This window comes from Manis pentadactyla, chromosome 8, assembly GCF_030020395.1.
Source record: "Manis pentadactyla isolate mManPen7 chromosome 8, mManPen7.hap1, whole genome shotgun sequence".
In the NCBI taxonomy this organism is placed as follows: Eukaryota; Metazoa; Chordata; class Mammalia; order Pholidota; family Manidae; genus Manis; species Manis pentadactyla.
This window is the reverse complement of record NC_080026.1, coordinates 123,488,676-123,504,027: the sequence shown is the minus strand read 5'-3', so window position 1 is coordinate 123,504,027 and position 15,352 is coordinate 123,488,676. Positions and strand designations below refer to the sequence as shown.

The 15,352-nt window shown below is 35.4% G+C and overlaps 1 protein-coding gene across 8 annotated transcripts in view; it reads right to left on the bottom strand.

Moving 5' to 3' along the window:
* VTI1A (vesicle transport through interaction with t-SNAREs 1A) overlaps positions 1-15,352 on the bottom strand; it is a 356,990-nt gene that overhangs the window by 323,398 nt on the left and 18,240 nt on the right. For all 8 annotated transcript variants that reach the window (XM_036898499.2, XM_036898497.2, XM_036898496.2 and 5 more), the window contains exon 3: positions 13,614-13,724. In XM_036898499.2, the coding sequence (XP_036754394.2) occupies positions 13,614-13,724 (111 nt within the window). The remainder of the gene's footprint in view (positions 1-13,613; positions 13,725-15,352) is intronic.

The following is a 15,352-nucleotide window of genomic DNA, read 5'->3' as shown; positions in this document are numbered from 1 at the left end:
AGTCAAGTACCAAGATACACAGCAGAAGTAGGCAGATCATTGCGTGAGTCCTAACAAACTGGCCCCTGAGGCAGTTGCTGCGGGCATCCTCTCCCTCCTGGTGTACACCTGATACTTTCCTCCCTTTCTTTTATCCTTTTATTTTCCCCCACACTTCCTTTCTTTTCTCCTTTTCTCCTTTTCCCTGCTGTCTATGCCTCTTGTCACTTGCCAGTGACAGTTGTTTAGCCTCAGTCATGACAGAACTCAAAAGACAAAAAAATGCCTTGATTTAGTGGCAAGGTTTCAATAATACTTTCTGGGAGGTAAATTCTTTAATTTGCACTCTCCTATGTGTAAAAGGATTTTGTAGAGATAGTATTAAGAATGACCCCATTTTGAAAAACATTATCAAGCGTCAAGTCATAACAGCTGCTCATAATCTATTTACTAATATTAAAAAATGTAGTTAGTATTTAGAATTTAAAATTATTTCTCTTCAGAGTAAAAAAATAAACTTGCAATACAAAGGCTATTGTATATGAATTTGGTCTTGGAAATTTCTTTCAGAAAATGCCATAACAAGGTCTGTTTTAAATATCAATTGTGAGCCACAGTGCCATCTCTGGCCACATTCCATTTGAACTGGGAAGCATAATTTTGCTACCTTGAGTCTCTGAACAGTCTAGGAAGACAGAAGCCCTCTCAGCTATAAAATGCACCGACAGAAACCTCATCCCAAATCTGTATTTCCAGACACATGAAAGATTATTTCCTTATAATCTACCTGTGGGAGTAGTAATTAGCTAAAGAGACATAAATTTGGGAATCTTAGGATGAAAACATTTTGAAATTAGATACTTTCATGAGAAAGCGCTCTCTGACTGCAGAGTTTAAAGCAAAATAATATACCCATAAACCAAGACTCTTCAGTTAATTCACTATTTCTTTAAAAAATGAGAAAATAACAATAATTTTACTTTAAGATATAGATTTTTAAATTGCAGTTGAGATACAGGATAGTATTTTCTTCTCAATCTGCATCCTTTTTGACTGAAGTTCAGAAATAGTTTAAAAGCTATTTCATAATTAAAAACTAAATATTGTTTGATATGATTATCATAAGATTTAAATTGATATCATAAGCTATGGGTTATGCTAAATTAAAAACTTTCCAAGATGCCCACAAAAAGAACTTCAATTCTTCTCCTAAACAAGAGAAATCCTGTAGTAATTCTACTATCCAGTTGTAAGTTATTTTCCCCACACCAATGCACAGCTATCATCATTTGGAACCAAGTGGATTTTCTCTCTTTCTTTCTGTTCCAAATTCACTTGGCTTACTGCCAAGAGAAAATACAGACACAGGGGAGGCAAAGAGCAATTCTGTTAAGATCAATGAAGATGTTGGCCATACCAGAATCCTATTTATCCATCACATCTGTACTTCTTTTTCTGATTAGAGATTACTAGCAATTTCTTGACAATTCTTGTACAAAATTAAGTTACAATCAGTTGTGCAAGACTTAACAAGGGAAGAAAAAATATATATACAGTTTTTCCTAGTAAACCCAGAAACAACATATGTATATATGTCTATCTTTTGTAACTGTATACCTGTTTTTGCAAGGGACTTAATATGCTTGTTTCCAAAGCAGCTAAAAATGCATATTTATAAACAAAAAATTCACAGGAGGATGTTCTATTGGCATTTACTTAAGGTAAGAGGTCAAAGGCACCATCTTTTTAGTAATATGAAATTAAAGACTGAGCGTTTTGTTTTGTTCTAAGTTCAGGTGAAAATTTAAAATATTCACTTTGCCACCTAGGGAGAAAAATTTTCCCCAAATCAAGGTTACCATAGCACTTAACTTTAACCCAAAACGTAATTCATTTTAAAATTAATTTGATACAAAAGAAATGTGGGTAACTGTTACTGTAAGATCCTGGATTTTGCTAACTTAAAAAAAAACATATTTAAAATAATAGCACTGAAGATTTGGGAGGAAAAAAATGAGAATAAGTTAAATGGCACTGCAACTCATATGAAAGAGCTGCATTATTTTAAATGTTTTATTAAATATAAAGCAACCATGTTACCCGCCTGTGTAATCTTTCTATCACCTAATTACAAACAAGATAAAGGTCAAGCTCCACAACTCAACCAACAAGGCTTTGCCAGCTAGCAAACCCATCAACCTTGGATGCCCAAGTCACCTCATATACCGATTAAATCACAATTCGGGGAGTGGGCCCTCGGCATCAGGACTTCTGTAAGACCCCCAGATGATTCCAGTGTGACTAAGGCTCTAGCCCCAAATTTTCCTTCTGAAGCAGGATCAAAACTGCAGCCTCCCCTTCCTCCCTTTCGCTATCCGAACCGCCCCAGCTAGCCTGGGCCCCTCCTCCCATCCCCGCTTGCTTACGCTGCTGTTTGAACCTGAAAAGACCTTGCTTCTCTCAAATTCCTCCTCATTCTTCAAGCCTGAGCTTGGGGTATTACCTCCTGCCTGCCCCCAACCTCACTTTGTTTACATACAAACACCTGGTGGGATGCCCCCTCGTGACCTACTACCCCTCAGAAGACTTTCCATAATTTTCCTTACCATCGTATTATAATTGTTGAGACTCTGAGCTCCTTGAAAAATACGTCTTACTCATCTTTTGATCCCTTGCACAATGCTTGATGCATAATAGGTACTAAATATGCATAAGTTGGTCATAGCCATCTATACCGAAACAACACACTGCTGAAAACCGCCAAAACGCCAACAAGCCTTAACGATGTGAATGGAAACACCACCAGCTTGAAAGTTCTCTTCCTCAGCTTCCTCATTTGCGCTTTAGTTTGAAATATGTTTTAATACTGTATGTTTTGCTAGTGAGAATTTGATTTAAGTAAGTTTAGCTTGTACCATATTATTTCTAGCTGAGTATTACATTGCTTTATATACTTGGGTATATTCTAAACCAAATTCTCAGTATATGACAGAACTTGAAACTTTTAAGTTACAAAGCTATTTGGTTGTTCTTTTTAAGAATGCTAAAGTCAATTCTTTGTTGCTAATAATGGCAATATTTAACAGATGCTATACAATCTTCCCCTCTCCTTCTCAATGCTGGTATGTGAGGCCAGTGGCATAGCAATGCCAAAACAGTGACTTCTAATAGTTTCTGGGAAATGTCCGTTATTAAAAATTAGGGAAGGAATAAAAATCCAAAGTAAATAATTCAACATGTAATTTGAACTCTAGATGAAAAACTCAGTACAAAATATAACTCTAATTAGTAATATGATACCTATAATAAAATGATATAAACTAATACATAGCATCGTAATTCTTCTACCTTTAACTCTGACTCTATGCCCTTAAGGTCAAGGAGAAACTTTGCTTGCATAGATTAACTTCTAATGCATCTTTTACAAAACAAAATATGCTAGAATATAAAAGCAATACAACTTAGAAGGTCACTTCTGAGAATAAGATGGAATATTTCGCCTTTTCAATGCTTTGTGTAAGCTCCTGCAGTTAGTCTACTGAAGCGCTGCAAGAGATGGTTTACATTTTTAGGATGTTGAAGGAATCTTCTGACTTTAAGATACTTTAACCTTTAAACTCTTTAATTGTAGGATTACTACTTGGGCATGGCAAAGCTGCTAGCTAAACGTCAGTGCAGTTCTCAAAGTATCTGCACATTTATTACCTTATTTGACCCTTATATCTCCCCATTAGGTAGGCAGAATCAGAATCAATATTATGATCCAAATTTGCAGATACAGAAACTGAAGTGAAGAATGAATATACTACAGCTGAGGTCTCAGATCTACGATCCCTGGTTTTCCTCACTATTTCGTGATTCCTCTTGTGGCAAAGTGATCCATGACCAAATTTAGCTTGCACATAGTATTAGAAAAATGTGGGATGGGCAATTTCTAACAAATGTCTAACAATGTATGCATGATATTTTTGAAGTGTAAGTAAAGCCACCAAATGGGGCCCTAGATTAGATGGCATTTGAAATGGACAGCACTGAACCATGTTCTTTAAAAAAAGAGTAGAAAATAAAAATTTTGACTTCATTGACACTAAAAAGGAATATAAATCTACAAGATTCTAACCATGGAGAGTTTTCTCCATTCTAAGCTTTACTTGAAAAAGAATGTATGTTCATAGATAAGACAACCCTAGTCTTACTTCAGTTGAAATTTATTTGTAGACTAGGTTTATATACAAAGATCAAAATAAGAAACAAATGAAACAAGAAACGTCAGTCATTCAGTATGTAAAGATGTGATGTTCCATTAGGAAAGCCAAAGCGTATCATATAAAAAAATTCACAAGACATTAACAAAGGGTACCCTTGTTTTAAAGTATAGAATACATTTTAAGAAACTCATTTCATTTCTATAATCGGACTTTTCACACCAAGGGCAATGTCATGCAATGTGACCTTCCAAACCATAAAATCTGACACTTTCCCTGCATTTTAAGAATGCAATTACTGGTCAAATTCTTCATAACCAATAATAGGAATTACTACAGATTACTGTAGATGTCCAAGTCTAAGACAGTGACAACTGTTTTAAACAATATTGAACATAATCAAATGGAGAATAAGAAAACTTGAAATCTGTGATGGAGGTTGACCTATAGTGGCTTTTGTGAATTTGCAAAGACATGATGAGCCTTAAGAACTAAAATACACTGAGGATGGAATCCCATTTCTTGATATTTCCCAATGTGATCACACTTAAGCATTTCAGAGGCATTTCTAGCAGAGGCTTTCAATCTATGATCTTATGAACTTCTTAAAAGAAAAGCCAAAAGAGCAATTAGATTCTACATTTGTTGTTTGTTTTTCCCATTTTGGGGAACTAAAGAGCACAAAGTTAAACCAAACAACCTAAGCAAAAAATGAGACTACAGCTTTGCATGGTCCACTCCCTGGAAGGCTTCCAAAGACGTGAAATCTAGAGAAAAGTCTCTGATGGAATCTTTTTTAGCCCTATTTTAACTTCTTGCACAGGAAAGCTTAAAATGGTTGACATAACGAAACTGTTCAACTACTATTGCACAGTTTAAAACACTTCACCCTAGAGATCAGAACTGGCTCCATCTTCTTCAGAAGCGGCTGAAAGCTCCTAAAAGCTATATGCTGAGTTAAAGTGCCTAATCTGTTTTAAGTTTTGTTCTGAACCTCACAAATGTGGAACTAGATAAAACACAATAAGAATGGCATAAAAAGCAACTGAGGATTCATGAAAAAAGAAATGAGAAGTTAAAGTCAGAACCATGATGTGTCACTTTCAGTTGCTAATGTACTTCAGCATAGCTAAGCACAAAATTGACATGCTTTCTTCAAATATTTCTGTAATCCTAGGGCCTAAGTATCATCTCTCTAGCTTGGGAAGTGGTATCAAACAATGCAGGTGTGAGTTTCAAGATCCCTAAAACATAAGCTTGCAGAGGGCAGTGGACATGTGGCATCGGTTCTGCTGTGAACTGTGGCCTCAATGCCTTTTTTTGCTCCAGTAACATCTACCACAGCATCACTGTTCCTGCTTTAATGTATGGCATTTGCCAGGAGAGTGACTGGCAAGCACTTTGATAAAAGGCATTTCATTTAGAAATCAATCAGCTACTTTCTTTCCAAGGAAGAGTGTACCATACATGAACAATGTGCATAACTCAGACAAAACCAAGTGAAATTAAACAGGGGTTCCACAAATCTTGATAGCACAGTTCCTGACCATATAGTTACAAAAAATCAGACTATTTTTGACCATGGGGCAGTTTTTTAAGCAACCAGTAAAAAGTTTACTATTTTTATGAACAAACAATTAAACATTGAAACAGAGCTGGCTTTTTGACGATGGCAATTAGCTTCTTCATGTTTCAAACACCGAATAACATTTTCCCATTAATTTTTAAATCAGTGTGGCTTTAACTTAAAATAAACTGTACATCAAAAGAATGGAAAATAAACAGCCAGGAACACAATTTGACGAATTGGATTTATTTAGTTTATTTATCTAAACAGGGACCATTGGATCTCTTTAATAGGCTGACAGTTGCACTGGGCTGGTTAATAAAACATTCAACAGTGTCTTCAGCCAATATAGAAATGCAAATCCCATCAGAAATATTTTATTCATGAGGCAGTAATTTCAGTTACTACCAGTTCCTTTTTTAAAATACGGCACTGCAAATAAACAGTGCCATCTAGTGACTAACAATGAAGCCAAATTTGTCACAGGTTTATACCTAATCTTTCAAAATCTTAACCTGTTTTTATCTTTCCTCTTTATTTCTTAGGTAAGATCAAAGTGCTAGGCATAACAAACAACAGAAAAGTCAATAATAAATTGTTAAGTCATTTAAGATGGATTATAAGCAGACAACTACATTAAAAGCATTAAGCTTTATATTCATTTTGTTTGTTTGTTTTAAAGCAATTTAGCACTGTCTCTGGAAAATATTCGCTTCATCTGCTTAGAAAACTCAAATCACTTAGAAATACCACAAAATTGTAACAAAACTTTGTTCCGTCAATCATAAAAATGGTACTATAACTGTAATTCAAAAAAAATGAAATACATTAATCTATAGGTAAAAAATATTCCAATAAAATTGCAAAACCCAAACAGGAATCCTACACCAATTTTTTTTTTAATGTACATGCACAGGGATGTACCTATTGCAGTGTGCACTTCAATTTTGCCAATGACTACAGAGAATAGGGAAGTTATTTTTGCACATCATAAAGCTCAGTGGTATAAAGCCCAAAGCAGTCATCATAAAAACAGTCACATTGGAAAAAAGTGTCAGAGCTCCCAAAGAGAAGAAAATCTATTACGGCCAACCTTAAATTCAGTACATAAGACCAATGATAAAATATTAATACATACCACTGTTCCATTCAAGTATACGTGGTAGGGAGAAGGGTCAAGAACATGAACCTTTTACAGCATCCTAGATTAGGAGACCAGAGTGACATGCAAGCACAGATCAGCCCCCAGAAGACATCACTACAGCTGAAAATAGACTTTTGGTCTCTTCCCTATCCAGTGGGTCCATTTCCTGTGTTGGCCTTTGAAATTACTGGAGGATCTGTGAGCAGAGGATTTACCAAGGTCAAAGCCTGGAATGAGAATCCTACAAAGGCCAGTTGCATGATGATTTTCTAACAATTTTACCTATTGTGGGGCCTTAGGAGCCACCGTCTTAAGAAAATAACTGCAAACAAGGAAAATCATATCTGTGCACATAAACAGAGAATTACTTTCTCCTTAAAGGTTATAGTCATACCCAGATAACTAAAATATTCTTCAGATTCTGATTAAGAAATACTGAAAATATAAAATGAATTCAGTTTTAGACCAGATATTGAGAACCTTGCATATCTTCTAGCCTTATCAACATTAACATATCTCCCATGGAAGAGTATCTTATAAAAAGAAATCTCAGTTGTATTTAATTCTAAAGTTGTAAAATCTCCATAATGCCAGATAACAACAGTATCTTTCTCATATAATTGTGGATTAAATGAATAATGCATATAAAGTACTTAGCCTTGGCCTGCCTCAGATTTTTACTTCTTAAATCACTTCTAACACAGAGGAGATATGGAGAAAGAACTACAAAAATGATCTGATGAGTCACAATGAAAGTGTAATTCCAAAGAATATTTTAATAAGAGCTATAATATTGTTGATCCCTTGATTTGGTAATCTACCTTCTGAGAAATTACCCTGATGAAATAATTGTTCTAATATATTCATTACAGCACAATAAATTAAGGGGGGAACAAATGGAAATATGTTAGGATTCAACAAAAGATAAACTAACATCATTGTTTGAAATATTATGCACCCATTAAAATGATTAAAAATGTATAGAAATGGAAAATAACAGTGTTAGAATATTGTGTTTAAAGAAAAGGTGGAAAAATGTGGATTAAGTAACATCATTATTATGTAAAATAAAACAATAAATTATGCAAGGAAGAAGAGAAGGGAAAATCGGAAGGAAACAGGTCAAAATGTAAAATGTAAATCAGTGGTGGTAACAACTATGTTGATTTTTTTTCTTCTTTCTACATTTTATTTTCAAAATATTCTATGAGTAGAGATTATTTTTACAAAAATTCAAATAACAAACATATATTTTCTTAATTGCAAGCATATTTATTAAGTGCACACAGAGGAGGAAAATTTCTGGGATAGCTCTGTCCAGTCTAGCTTTCTTATTTCTTTCTAAAATCCAATTACGTTCCTGCAATAAGGATATACTGATGTTCTAATTACAACATATTATCACTGACACTATTCAAATCTCTAAAACGTGCTTTCATGGTTTTCTATAGCTTTCACAGAAGAGAAGTAAAATATCCTAGGAAGTCATAAGAACAGAAAAGATAAAATGTAAACAGAAGCATCAAGTTCTCAACTTTTCAACAAAAGTCAAACTTTCCAAAGATTCATCTTTCCCATTTGCACATCTTTAATCTATCTAAGACTTAGAAAAAAAAAGGATCAGCTGCTGGCTTCACTCATAAACTCAGATACTCAAGTTGTACATTCACCTGTTAAAAGAGAGAGTGCAGGTAGTAGCAGTAAAAGCTTCAAGCTGTTCCACAACATCCTTTGAACCCTGACCTAAGGGACCAACTCCGGTAGTCTGCAGGTAGTTGGGTTTCTAGGACCATTCAGCCTCACTGCTGAGACTGTCAATAGAAGTGCCATTCTCTGATGTAGACAGCTCTGCACTAGGAGCTGGTCTAACAATCACATCACATAGCCTGCCAAACAGGAAAAGGACAGGATTCAGGCACTACTGACCTGGGATAGAACTGAACTTGAGCTGAGGCTAAAAAGCTCTATTTTTATCATTCACTACAATCTAATTATCCACCCCAAATCCTGTATGTGCGTGCGCATCTTAAAGGAAGTTCAGCCTTGTTACAAGAAAAAAGAAATATGCAACTATATAATCAACCACAAGATGGCGCTAGCACCACAGGTCCTTCAACATACCGTGTCCTAACTTTTGGAATCTTAACCTAGCACACCGCTTACTTGTTCCTTTAATTTAATACTTACTGAGCCTCAGTCAAACCTATTATACAACATTTGGGTTTTTTGTTTGTTTGTACAAGTCTAGGGTTTTTATGTTTGATTGGTTTTATTTTCTTAAGCTGCAAATAAAATAATCTTAAACTTGAAAAATTTCCAACTACATTTTCCCCCTTTAAGCTGGTTCATTTTCCTGGAATATCCTGACATAACCATGCCCTGGAGCTAAACTCACACCAATATTGAAGAAAAAAATGACAAGAACAGCTTAAATACATGAATTTTAAATTTTTTAAAAGTTGTTTTCACATACATAAAGGGGCTATTAAACTGATTTTCCTGGAGATGTGAAGTTGGGGGTGGGGGCCTGCAGAGGCTCATGGGGAGAACACTGGAAGCTGTGTTTAGGTTATTTGATTCTGGCTCTGGATCTAAACAACAGATCAACTTTAAGGTAAGTCATTTAGTCTCCCTAATTCTCAATTTCCTCACCTAAAAAATAAGTTAATTGGATTTAACTTCCCCTGGACCCAATATTCCTAACTTACTCTGAAATTATAAGGTGAAAACGAACAGTAAGAGGCCAAAGTCAAGAAGAATGAAATAAGGCAAATGAACAGAATCATCAGGAATAGCAACAGTATAAAAGGGAACATAAAGATGACTGTTGTCTTCCCTTAACTTCCCACAACTATGAACACAAATTCATAAAAATTACAACCAGAATTTTAAAAATCTTTTAAGTAGGTATTTATTCAGTTATAAATTCAAATCTATGATAGGTCATTGTTACCAGTAGACTATTATTTTTTCATTCTCGATGTTTATCATTACTTTACTAAGGATTAATAAACATTAAAATTACATTGAACTTTCATGCCAGTCATGACAGAGTAATTGGTATAAAAATTAACCCTCCCTTTTAAATAACTATAAAAATGGACAAAATACATGAAACAATTGCTTTTAAAAACAGAACAACAGGCAGCATAGGACTGTGATCCTTTGGAAAAGACAAACACTTGAAATGAGCCCTGTAATTGCCAAGGAGCTCTCCTGTAGGTACTTTCCAGGTTCCAGTGCGTGGGGGTGGAGCCCAGATGGAGCACAGCATGTCGCTGAACTTAGCAAGCCCACACTGGAGGTGGGGACTGCTGAAATGGATAGAAAATGTAGCAGGGTAACAGAGAGAAGAGAGCCATAGAAAAGGGGCTTCAGAAATCTGTAACAGGGTCTCTTTAAATCTTTGCTGAAAATGAACTTGCTTGTGCAGAGGGCAAAATCCCATGAGATCCTGCAGAGAACAGGTATTGAGGAGCAATGGATGGAATGGAGATTCTGGAGGTCACCCAAAGCAGGGAGGCAGAATTCTGACCAAAGGGCAGAGCATCTACTGAATCCTGCAGTCATTCAAATGGAATTCAAGAAAGGCCACACCTCAAAAGTAGGGCTACTCTAAACGTATCCTAGCAAAGCTTAACAACAAGCCTTGAAAGGATCCATCTGATTTCTTAGTAAATTATCCGCTTGCTTAAATAAAGCTCAACATTCTTTAAAATACACATTGTCAAAAGAAGTGATACCATGTCCATGGAGGCAAAAATTGGTTCTTAGAAGGATGAAGAGTCTTAGGTATTACAAAGACCTGTGGCCCTACAAAGGGCCACAGTTCACGGACAGATGTATAGATATACAGTACATCTGTGGTATTAAAAATTCTTGGGGAAGAGAGTGAGAAAGGGGCAATTAGGGAAAAAAATGTCTAAAAGGGTTCCTTAGATGGGTGAAACAAAAAAAAATGCTGTGATGTACTGCTTTCAGGGAAATTAACAAAATCTGGGCTTTTAACAATGTATTATCCACAGTATCAAGCATACTACAATAAAATCGCTAGACATGTAAAGGAGCAATAGAAAGTCTACAAGTTGACCTGGATTTTATTTAGTAGGTGATGCAGACACTGTAGCACTTTGTGGAACAGTGTGACATATGAAGATCAGTGCATTAGAAAGACAATTCTGGAGTGGTATGAAGGGTGGTCTAGAGTGGGGGAAGAACAGGAGGAGGAAAAGTGACTATAAACATCCAAACTGAAAAACATGAAGGTTTGCAGCAGTGGAGAAAAAAGCAGGAGATATTTAAGTGACAGGATTGTTCATTCTCAGTGACCAGCTGGGTGTGCAAGGTGATAGAGAGGGGAAAAGATAACTCTGAAGTGACCACCACTTGTCAAATCTAAGTGTTGGTGTTAAAGTAATTCTGGGGTAGAAGTGTCCAGTAAGAAATATGAATATAGAGCTACAGAGAGGTCAGGTTAGAAATGCAGGTTAGAATAGATGCAGCCATTAAAGCCACAGATTGGACGACCACACACGCAGTAAGACAGTGGAGTCAGTGGAGAAGAAACCAGAAGAATCCAGGTATCTAAGGGAGAGGCAGAGGAGGGGGGACCAAGAAACAAACAAAGTAGACAGTGGGGTCAAAGAAAAAAGTATTGAGTGACCCTTGGAAAAAGAGCTTCATAAAGATGAGGTAAGCCAACTGAAATAATCCTTGCGTTTTATTTTACTTCATCATTTATACTGAAACATTAACTTATATGAGAATTGTCTAAGTATAAATTTGAGCTGTCAAATTCATAAATCAATTTCCTCACCATATCTCATATTCTTGCTGAGAGAACCTACCTCTCACAGAGCTGTTAGAAGTTGTATCTAGTACAGAGCACAGAAGCCAAGTAGTTACATTCTTTTCTGAATTTAGGCCTATCGGGGATTCCAATTTTTTTTAGTTAATATGAACACAATTTAAAGGCAATTACATCAGAGTCACTGATGTAGCCCATCTTGAAAATCTCAAGAAAATATCCATTAAAATATAAAATAAACCTGCATAACTGAAAATCACCTTATTTCCTGACTAGGTGGAATTTCTACCAGGTCCAGTACCATTGGCCTTGTGGTGGAAAGGTGTATTGTAGTCTAGAAGGTGTACCCTCTAAAAGTAAAATACCTAAGGCAGGAACAGAGGCAGAGAGATCCCTATAAATTGTTGACTTTATGAATTTGGGCCCCAGGGTCAGAAATACAGTTCATTTACATGCCAACCCATGACTGCTGAATCTCACAGCTAAGATTTTTCCTCATCTTCTTTTCTTCTAAATTTTAATTGTGGTAAAATACACCTAACATAAAATTTATCATCTTGACCACTTTTAAGTGCACAGTTCAATAGTGTTAAATATATCCACACTGTTGAGCAAACAATCTCTACTTTTTATCTTGCAAAAACTGAAACTCTGTATCCTTTTAACAATTTAACAGTAACTGCCCATATATATATGTAAAGGACATGTATGTAATACAATGAACAATGTTAACAAGTTCTGTGCTTAGAACAAAACCAGTTCTGGTAACCATCACTATACTTCTGCCTCTATAACTGTTCTAGATACCTCATGTAAATGGACTCATATAGTATTTGTCTTTTGTGACTGGCTTATTTCACTTAGCATTATAGTCTCAGGGTTCAGGCATGTCATAAAATTTGCCAGAATTTCTTTCACTTTTAAGGCTGAATAATATTCCCATGTATGCATACACTGCATTTTGTTCATCCATTCATCTGTCAGCAGACACGGGTTGCTTCTGTCTTTTGGTATTCTGAGTAAAGTTGCTATCAATATGGTTAAAGAAATATCTCTTTGAGATCCTCCTGTTTTCAATTCTTTTAGATATATACCCAGAAGTAGAACTGCTCAGCTGCATCTTTCTACTCCTATTACATTCTTATTATTGACAACTTTAACATTATACCTTCAAGTTTACATTCTTAAATTTGTTATAAAGTGGGTAGAGCTGAAATTCAGATTTATAGGAAGAAGAAGCTAAATACTCCCATGGGGCAATTGATAGAAAGGATCAGTTCTTTTTTTTAATTTTATTTTGGTATCATTAATCTACAATTACATGAAGGACATTATGTTTACTAGGCTCCCCCCTTCACCAAGTCCCCCCCACATCCCCGTTCACAGTCACTGAGAAAGGATCACTTTTATAAATTATTGGTTGAGTTCTTTTGTCTTTCTGTGGAGAGGAGTATAATGTGTCCTTTTAAAACTCTAATGATGTCTAGGGAGCTTAGCCCAGGAAAAAATGTACATGGAAACATACATGCAAAAATACCAATATAATTATAGGACATTCAAGAGCCCCTAAAGTCCATTCATGAACACTGCATCTTAAAGGGTATAAACTCTCAAAGGCTCAAGATTAGGTTTCAAATTCTAATAAATACCATCCAAACCCAAAGAACCACTGATTTGAGTTTATTTGTGAATCAAGAATCCAGCATACCTTCAATTCCACCACTAGCTAATCTATAAGCATTATTAGGCTCCCAAGTCATAAACAATGAGAGCTATTGCTTGACTTTTGTACAAGTTCCTGAAGGCTAATCACAATGCTGACTGAGGCACATGGAGGAGAGAATTAAAAAACCACAGGAGAAAATTCATTTGAAGATCAGTAAATATGACCAAAGATGGAATTTGACTCACAAAATCTGTTTCAAGTTTTCCCATTTCTTGCTTGTAGCTTCTCATTCTGCTGCTGTACATTCCTCGGCTTTGGGGTGGTATCTCTCGGACTTCCAAGTCCATCTGTTCAAGCTAGAAGGGCAAACAAAAACCATGATTTAAACCATATGCTTATACTTTATTTGAACAGACATTTAGAGCTGAAAGGATTTAATTCCAATTCTTCATTTCACACTTAATGCACTAGGACAGGGAGCTAACTGCCCATGGCCAAATTAACATTGGGATGCCTTTAGTGCTCATTTCTGTTTAGGTCCACAAATAGTTATAAGTGCTTGCCAAGTGACAGAGGGTGTCAAAGAGCTTAGTTTATCAAGAATTTCTTTTAAAACATGTGCATTAATACAAACACTCTCAGTAATAAAGATTTCAATGTTCTTGGAATAACCTGTCATTTAGTCCAACCTGTTCTGGTCTTCTGACCCCAAACCACCAGAACTATGGGAAGATCAACCAAACCACTATTTCTACCACTAATCTATGACATGTCAGCCCAGCTTTAGTCACCTGGTAAAAATTCTTCTGGAAAGTCTCTTCTGATTAGGAAAATCACAGCCAACATGTGATCTTGACCTTCAGTTTAACTCCTTATACCTTATGACCATGCTATATGGAATTAAATGGATACAGTAATATGCTAAATTATACAAAGCTCAATGAAATCACAGCTGGGCACTTTTTAACAACCTCTAACTTTGTAATGCTTTGGATATAATGACGAGCGAGCATTTAATGGAAGGCAATACAGAAATTCTGCGGTGGTTAAGAACACAGTCAAACCCTGTGTTCACATTGTAGGCTCCACTACTACTAGTCATGCAACCTTGGACAGGTTTTTACCTTTTCTGGGCCTTACTTCTCTCATTTCTAAAAACAGTATGTCTTCTGTAGGGCAGCTGTAAAGATTCAATGGGGTAATTCCTATAATGTGCTTAGAACAGTGTCTCTTACTTGGTAATCAATAGATTAATGTTAACAACAGTAGTGATAATTACCTATGAAAAAGAAATACAGCAAGCATTGAGACAAGGAATCAGAGGTAGCTTATTTATTTTGGGCAATAAAAAAACAAAAACTATAAGTTGGCTCAGGCCATGTTTAATAAATTCACATCCATAAATGTTGCTATGTAGTTTACCTTTTAAAGCATTCTAATAAGTTATTTCCATGAACACTATAACTTAGCACTAATAAAACTCTTACTTTTCAGTGTGAGACTGAATACGGATAACAGAACTCAGATAAAACACAAAACTATGTTTAATTCACAGGACTTAATTTTTATAATTAAAAAAAAGATCATTTTAATTAGCCTTGATTGAAGCAGTGACCATTTAAATTATCGACATTTCTCAACATAAATGTGAAGCAGCAATAAATTAAATAGTTACTTGGAAAGGCAATTATTTAAAGTACTTCTCTGAAATCACCATTAAGTACTTAGTTCTAACAAAGTAAGTGGGATCATCCAGATAAATAACTGCAAAAGTACATCTCAGTGAAAATCTGAAATTTTTAACATTTTTGTTTAAGGCACTTTACAAGGAGACTTAAAGCTAAATTAAAAGAAGGTAAGAAAGAGAAAAAGGAAACACACAAGCACTCAAAATGAAACCAGAAATAAGGCTAATATGCATTTGTTTTATGTTATCACTACACTCATGTGGCCAATGTAAAGTGGAAGATACGATAATTACAAG